Below are 8,122 nucleotides of genomic sequence, written 5' to 3' on the forward strand. Positions count from 1 at the left end.
CGGGATCCCTGCCCTGCCCTGCGACTCGCAGGCCCGGGGGCTCGCGCTCCTCTCACCCTCTGCTCCTCTTCCCCAGCCCTGGCGGGGGCTCCGGGGTGCCGGGGAGCCCCGGGGCCTGCCGCCTCTGCCTCCCCTCACCTGTGGTAGTTCTTGTCTTGCAGGCGCGGCGGGGTGCGTAGCAACGTTGCTGCACGACGCGGCCATGAACCCTGCGGAAGGTAATGGCCACCCTGTCCCCTCTGCCGGGGAGGCGGTGCTGGGGCCAGGGGAAGGGGACGCCTCTGTCTGCAGGCTCGGGGCCGCGCTCCCGCGGACTCCCCCTTGCCTGGGCACCGTCCCATAGGAGCCTGCAGGGAGCGGTGCCTGCTGCCTGGAGCCCGGGTCAGCGATGCCCAGCGCGGCAGGCAGGTTAGCCAGGTAGAGCCCCGCCCGCTTGGGGAGCAGAGCCAGCCCGGGTCAGCTGCGGGGAGCCTGCTCCTCCTCCCCCGGGTGTTTGCTGCTGCGCGGCGCGAGGAGCAGCAGAGGCAGCGACAGGCAGGGGCTCCCCTTGGGCGGCACTGGAAGGTGGGAGGCGTCGGTGCCCAGGCTGCCCTGTGCTGCCCGGTCCCGCAGTCGGCAAGGCCCAGCTTGCGGCGGCGCAGGCGCAGGCACGGGGCCGGTCACGTGAGAGAGGAGGAGCTCGGCAGCGACGGGTGGGATCGCTGCTACGGGGAGCGCGCCAGGGAGGCGGCCGGCCGGGGGGAGCTCAGCTGGGGTAGCAGAGGGACTCACAGCAGGGACGCAGAGACCTTGCGGGCTTCCAGGTGGAGCCCGAGCAGCGGGCAGAGCGCGCTTCGCCCCATGGGGAAGCGTCAGCCCTGCGGGGCTGAGCACTGCGTTTGGGGCCAGGTGCTGGTGCCCTGCGGTAGTGCCAGGGTCATGCCCCTGTGCAGCACCAGCCCGGCTTGGCTCCTGTCTGGTTGGGCCCAGGGCGTCTGGTCACCACTGCGGGGGGTGGTTCGTAATGGCAGCAGGCCTGGGGGCTCTGGCCCTCTTCCGGCACTCACTCTCTCTCTCTTTCTCCTCTGCCGTGCCTGGGCTGCCGGTGCCGCTGCCTCCCCGCTCGCTGCTGCCTGCCCCCCAAGTGGTCAAGCAGAGGATGCAGATGTACAACTCACCCTTCCAGCGGGTGACGGACTGTGTACGGACTATCTGGCGCAACGAGGGGGCCGGGGCCTTCTACCGCAGCTACACCACGCAGCTCACCATGAACATCCCCTTCCAAGCCATCCACTTCATGACTTACGAGATCCTGCAGGAGCAGCTCAACCCGCGCCGACAGTACAACCCCGGCTCCCATGTGATCTCGGGCGCCTGCGCGGGGGCCGTGGCTGCCACCGCCACCACACCCTTGGACGTTTGCAAAACGCTGCTCAACACCCAGGAGCCCTTGGCCTTGAACTCCAACATCAAAAGACACATCACAGGCATGGCCAATGCCTTCAGGACGGTGTACCAAGTGGGCGGTGTGACCGCCTACTTCCGAGGGGTACAGGCCAGGGTCATTTACCAGATGCCTTCCACAGCCATCGCCTGGTCCGTGTATGAGTTCTTCAAGTACATCCTCACCAAGCGCCAGGAGGAGCGCCGGGCTAGGAAGTGAGCTGCAGCTGCACCCTGCTTCCAGCCTGCTTAGTCTCCCCTCCCCATCTCCGCCCTGCCCAGGCTCTCCCTTTGGTTAGGCACGTGCTGGAGACGGGGAGGCAGCGATGCCGGTTCTTGCCTGTGTCTGCGACTCTACCTAGCCTGCCCCCTCCCCGCAGCTCTGGAGTGCTGTGATGTTGGGAGCCGCCGCCGAGGTCACGTCCCAGAGGAGCTGTGCTCCACCTCTGCCCCTGCCAGAAGCCTCTTTCATGTACATGCAAGATGGTGACCAATGCCGTGAGCCAGCCCTGGTGGGTCCGCACTCAGCTCGGGGCACTGAGGAAGGGGCAGCGGTGTGTCTTAGAGTGCCCAGGGGCTGCCGTCTGGCTCTGGGCTGGAGGGGAGCATAAGCTTAGCCGCTGTCTGCTCGCACGCACAAAGGATGTCTGCCCGTCTGCCTGCCGGGGAGGGGCAGCCTCTGGGAGGGGAGTTTGTCGGCTCGTGGAAGTTCCTGCTTCTGGCACCTCCAATAAAGAATTCTGCTCTAGCCCTGTGCCCTGTCTGCCGTGACGGCCCTGCTCCCAGCACCAGCCTGGGGGCCACTGCACAGCCTGCAGCAAGCAGACGGGGTCTGTCCCCATCCAGGCTCCTGTCTTCCTTGCTGCTCAGTCCCCGTCTCACCGTGTGCTTCAACTTCGCCTCTCAGGTGCTTCCCTGGCAAGGCGGAAGGGGGAGAATGTGCCAGGACAGGGTAGCAGGACAGGCCGAGCTAATGCTGAGCCCGTGTCACGTGCCTTCAGAGCTGCTGTGTGCCTGATGCCTTCCCAGAGTGCCCGGGCTGTGGAAAGCCTGCAAGGGGTGACTAGCCACGGGCCAGGGCTTGGATCCCCAGCATAGGGCTAATGCTCCACCTCGCCCAAGCCTGGCCATCTCCCTGAATGGGCCTGCTGGGCTTGGCCTGGGGGCTGGCAGGAGCCTGGGCTAGGCTTGAGGGCAGCTATGCAGAGTGTTAGTGCTGTACAGGTCGGGTGCGAGTGTCTGGTCCTTTCTGGCTGGGCAGGAGCCAGGGCTGATTTGGGTGCGGACTGGTCCCTGCTGCACGCGGGGCCTCGATGCGCCAGACCCGACCCTGATCCACCCTGAGAGGGGCTGCTGGGAAGGTGACCATTCACTGGCATTGCCCTGTCCCAGGGTGAGATGCTTCCTCCTCCCTGTTCCTGAGCGCAGGTAGTTTCCTGTGCTCTGCCCAGCACCGGGGCCAGGCCTCCCTGGCTGATGCAACAGAAGAGCCGGAGCCCGCACAACCCTGAGGTGGGAAGAGTCTCCCTTCTCCATTGTTTGCCCCCCCCCGGCTTGCTTCCCAAACCTCTTCCCTCCCTTTCCCCTTCCCCACCGTGCAGGTCCCCAAGGTGAGATCTCGGCCCTGCGGGGGTCTGGCTCTGAAATGTCCGTGGCTCTGCAGAACAGATAGCAGCTGGGGCCTGCTCCACGGCTGCCGGTAGCTCCTAGTCTAAACTGCCCGGAGAGACCAGAGGTCCCCCAGGGCAACTTCCCCCTCCAGGCCATCAGCAGGGACTGCCTACAGAGGCACCTGCAGCGAAGGTGGGGGGCGGGCAGGGCAGGGCCGGCAGAGGGGCTGGGAGGCAGCAGCTGGGCCCTGCAGGGGGGAAGGGGAAGTGGGAGCAGAGGATGTGGCCGGCTGTGGGAGGGGCAGGAGCTGGAGCTGGCTGAACAGCTGCATCGTGCGCCTGGAGGCCGGGTCGTGGGGGCTTTGGGATGAAGGTGGGGCCCTGCCGCCCTCCCAGGGGGTCATAACATCAGAGCTGCCGTTTCCTGGGTCAGACCTGAGCTCTGTTCACCCTGTGTCATGCGAGCATGGAGCGGAGGCTGAAGGGAGAGCGACAGCGTTGTGATGCGGAGGATGTGGCCCTGGCTCCCTGCTCCATAGCTCCCGATGGCCCTTTCCTCCAAGCTCGTGTCCAGCCCCTTGTGAGTGGCTAAGCTCTCGGCTCCTGCCCTGTGCGGTGGCCGCGAGCTCCATGCCCTAATGATGCTGGGGGAAGAGGAACTCCCTTGTGCTAGCATTAAACTTACTACCCGATAGTTTCATTTGTGGCCCCTGGTTCTTGTGCACTGAGAGGTGGTAAATAACTCTCCAGGGCCTTTCTCTTCACATTTTAATGTGTTGTAAACCCTTCTCCTGTTCCCCCTCAAGTGTCTCTCTTCTAAACCGGCCAGGCCTGGTCCTGTCAGTCTCTCCTCTCTGTAGTATTCATCATCCTTGTCCTCTGGACCTTCTCCAGCTCTTCTCCAGACGAACGCTGGTGCTTCGGAGAAGGGTTGAGCTTTTATTTCCCTCTGCCAGTGCCGTGGTCCCCAAGCCCTCGGCCCTGCAGTCTGACCCCCAAATGCCCCATGCTCAGGTTCAGGGCTTGCTTCCTTATGGCTGTGGCAGGTCTGGGAGGGGAGATGGGGCAGGGCAGACAGGCTCTGGCCACAAAGGCTGGGTGGGATCTGAGCTGAGACCCCGGAGCACTGGGACCCCAGGCAGGGAGAGTAGCAGGGCCTGGAGCGTGCGCTGGGCTGGGACAGCCTGGACGGACGTGCCTTCAGACCTGGGCTCTGTGCAAGAAGGGGCTGGAGAGCATCTGCATAGCAGCAACCGCGTGGCTCTGACACAATTGTGGGCTTGGGCCTTGGTCCAAAACCCCTTGACTGGGAGATGCAGATGCTTGGTCTGTGTGAGCTCAGAGGCACAGGCTCCTCCAAGCATTGGTCTCTGGTGCCTTTGACTCAGCACCCTGCACTTTGCAACCTTCCCATGACCCTCTTCATCCTGCCTAGCATGGCGGGAGGCTGCCAGGCTGCTCTGCCCTGCGGGGTCGGACCCACAAGCCATCTGCACCAGGCGGGTGCTTCCGGGGGAGGTGCTCTGAGCACCCAGGCCCCTGCGTCTGATGGCTGGGCCGATCCCCAGAGAAGCTTCCTGCAGAGCCGGCAGTGAGAGGCTGGTCCCTGGGTGCGGATAGTGAGTCGGAGAGGACGGAGGTGTTCCCAGATCATCAGGCCTCTCCTGAGCAGTGGTCGCCAGGCTCCTTTGCCTATGGGGAGGGACCAGGAGCCGTGCAGCTGAGGGCTAGGGCTTTGCTGGGGATGGGAGGAGTTGTGTGCCCCTGTGTTGTCTGTCTGCCCTGGGAGCTCTGTCCATCTGCTCTGGCCCCGGGGAGCAGGTTTGAGGCTTCCTAATGGTCCTTGGGCTTGGATGTAGCAGCAGAGGATTCCCCCAACAATCCTGCCTTGGCTCAGCGATGCTGGCAGTGCCCCCTGGCCAAGTCCCTGCAGCAGGATGGGCTCCAGAGCCAGGGTGGCTTGCCTGTGCAGGGAGGAGAGGGGTGTTGTGTAACCCCCAGCACTGGGGGCTGCAGGCAGAGGGGCCCTTTTCTGCCCTGCGTGGGCCCTGTCTGGTTGCAGCACCATCCATGCACACAGCTCATGGGACACGGGGATCAGAGGCACCCGGTGCTGGGACCTGCCACACCCCTGGGAGCAGCCCCGGCGCTGGGCTGGCAAGGGGGCTGCTGGCCCCCCGCCTTGGTGACACACAAGGCCCTGTAATTCCAGCTCCCAGAAATACAGTGCCATGGCTGCCTTCCCTCCACGGAGCAGCGGTGAGCTATGTCTCCTGTTGTTCCTCACCATCTCTCCAGGTCAGACTGGCCCAAAGAGACCCCTTGCCGCTCATCCTCCTGCCCAGGTCATTAGTCAACACTGTTAATAAGGCTCCAGCCTCCCCAGACCTCGGGCAAGGCCCCCACGCTGCACCTCTGGCCTCCATGGAAGCTGACGGATTGCTGCTGCTTCCTGCCTGCCTGATGGGTTTCTGGGCATGGTGGTGCCCAGCCCCTCCACACCCAGTCTTGGCTCTTCAGCAGGCCCCCGGCGTGGGTCTGAGGATGTTCGTGGCTTTACAAAGCTTGGAAGTGCTCGACTCAGCCCCACGACTCTGCTGCAGGCAGGGGCTGGCTGCCTGGTCCAGAACACCCAAAGGCATGGCCTCTGCCTGGGCTCTGCCATGCTCTGGGGAAGGAGCTGTTTGCAGTGGGGTTGAGCTGAGCCCTGCCTTTGCGAGGCCCCTTCAGACCCTGTGGCCAAACCAGCTGGGCCTGGGGCCTCACAGCTTTCCAATGGATTTTGTTGCTCCAGGACCTCTTCTTCTGCCTCCTCCATGTCCTGTCTCCATTGCAGGTGCCTGCGACTCCCGCCATTAGCAGTGCCGGTCTCTCGCTGGCTGTCTCAGCGCGTCCATCCGCACGCTGCCTTCACCGAATGCTGGGGCTGGTTCGAGGCGTCGTTCTCAGCGCCCAGGCCCCACTGGCACTGGCCCAAGCTATTCAGGGAGGCCGGCTGTCCACAGTGCCAGGAACATGCTGGCCGGAGGCAGCTCCCAGCTGCATTCCTCGGGGAGCATGAAGCTCTCGGATTCCCGGATGCAGCGGGTGGGGGCAGGGCGTAGCTGTCCTGGCATCACCCAGGGACTGAGCCCTTTGCCTGGCAGGAGGAGTGGAGGGTGGCAGCTCCCAGTGCTTGCACAGCCCCCTTCAGGGTGGGTGCAAGATGGGGCCAGAGCCTAGTGCAGCAAGCCAGGGTCTCACCAGCCCCGCAGGGCTCTCCAGGCACAGGCCCTGTCTTGGGCAAGGGTCTGAGGCCCCATGATGCTGACTGGGCAACAGAGAGATGCCCTCCTGGCTGTGCTGGCCCTAGCCCATCCCTGCTGCAGCTGGAGAGGAGCTGGTGATACCACCTGGGAAATGGGCTGCGTTCCTGGTGTGCATCACTTGCACAGCGCCAAGCCAGGTCTGACCACCCCCCCCCAGCCAGGCACCAGGCACCAGGCACACTCTTTGGGAAGCAGCCACCAAGGGCTTATGTTTGATGAGGCCAAGCTCACTGCAGCACAGCTGGTCTGTCCCGGCACTGCCCTTGCTGCTGGGTTAGCCAGCTTCCTCCTGGGGCTGAAGCCAGCCTCAGGAGAACACGGCAGATGGTGAAGGATGGCACCCAGCCTCTCACCTGTGAGCTATGGCACAGGGTGTTCCCTTAGGCCTGCAGCCACCAGGGCCTCAGTCTGAACAGCACAGGTGCCTGCCCCTCCCTGCTGCCCGAGGGCTGGAGAAAGCGGGCCAGTGCCCGAAGCAGGTGGTTCCTAACACATGAGCAGCCACTGCCCCCATGTGAGACCTGTCTGGGCAGCAGGACTGGGCCCTGGTGATTAGCAGAACACAGCTGGGTTGGGAGCAGGCAGTCTGCCCAGCTCTGGGAGCCACGGGACAACGCTCCAGTCCAGCACCCCCATCGGGCCTGTTTGAAAGCAACCTGCCCCCTCAGCAAGGCCACCGGCTGCAGAGGGCACTGGGTCCAGGGGCTATCTCACCGGCTGCAGAGTGACCTGAGCCTGGTATGTAAGGCCAGGCCCCTCCCGCAGCAGCCGGCTCTGCTCTTGCTCTCCTGGTTCTGGGGTCTTGACTCCTGACTTGTGGCGCTGCCTGGAACATGGATGTGGATCCTGCTGGCCAGGACTCTGGCGCTCACCCTCTCTTGCAGCCTCTGTCCCTGGTGCAGGTCCTGCTCTGGTACTTGTCTACTCCTGGGGCCCATGGCCTGGTCCTTACTGCCCCCCTGGGCCTGTCTGCCCAGCTCCTGTCTGCCCTGATGAGCAGATGGGCAAATGGGCTCATTTCTTCTGGCGGGGTAGGGGTTGCTTTACCAATGTGGCAGCTCTTACACCCTGGAGGTAGCTGCAAAAGGGGCTGAAGAATGCCCCCCCACACACACACACTTCCAGCAGGGAGGCAGCTCCCCTAGGGTGAATGCAGCCATGCAGAGCCCAGCAAGTGCTGGGCACTGCAGCCTAATCCATGCTCTGTGGGCGAGATTTGCGGGGCACGAAGGCACTGAGTAGAGCCTGCAGGGTACAGGGCAACTGTAGCGTGTTCATAGCTCACAGCTGAGCCTGAACTCTGCGTAATGACCAGTGAAACTAGTTACCAGCAGGTCTGTGGACAAAGGTAGCAGGGCCCCACGGTCACACACAGCTACCGGGGTGCAGAGAACAGAGCTGGGGGTAGGTCCAGGGACCAGCCAGGAGTGTTCCTGGCTCACCTTTCCTGGAGGTCTGGGCCCATGCCTCTAGCAGCGGGTGCACTGGCCCCAGGTGAGGAGCTGTCTGAGCTGAGGGCTTTCTTCCCAGTGCCTGTTCAGTCGGCAGGAGCAGCCCGGCCAGACCCCAGGCTCCCCCCATCCTGCAGCGCGGTGGCAACCTGCCCGGTGCAAAGGGAGCGGGCACCACTTGCTCCCTAACACACAGCCCTGTTCGGCTCGTGGGCAAAGCGGGGCCTGGGCAGGGCTCGGTGCCTCCTTGCCCCAGCAGCCGCCCCCCCCTGCGCTCAGCCCCTGACGGCCGGGCGTACCTCCCTATCCCCCCTCAGCCACGCGTGCACCG

General features: G+C 64.3%; 1 protein-coding gene across 1 annotated transcript; it reads left to right on the forward strand.

Annotated features, from left to right (window-relative positions):
- Position 1: 1 nt before the first annotated feature.
- Positions 2–2,170, forward strand: SLC25A28 (solute carrier family 25 member 28; the record flags this gene model as incomplete). Its single annotated transcript, XM_014524742.1, has 2 exons — positions 2–218; positions 1,125–2,170. Coding segments are annotated over 2 exons (735 nt in total), but the record flags the coding sequence as incomplete, so codon positions are not given.
- Between the last annotated feature and the right edge of the window lie 5,952 nt (positions 2,171–8,122).

This window comes from Alligator sinensis, unplaced genomic scaffold (assembly GCF_000455745.1).
Source record: "Alligator sinensis unplaced genomic scaffold, ASM45574v1 scaffold859_1, whole genome shotgun sequence".
In the NCBI taxonomy this organism is placed as follows: domain Eukaryota; kingdom Metazoa; phylum Chordata; order Crocodylia; family Alligatoridae; genus Alligator; species Alligator sinensis.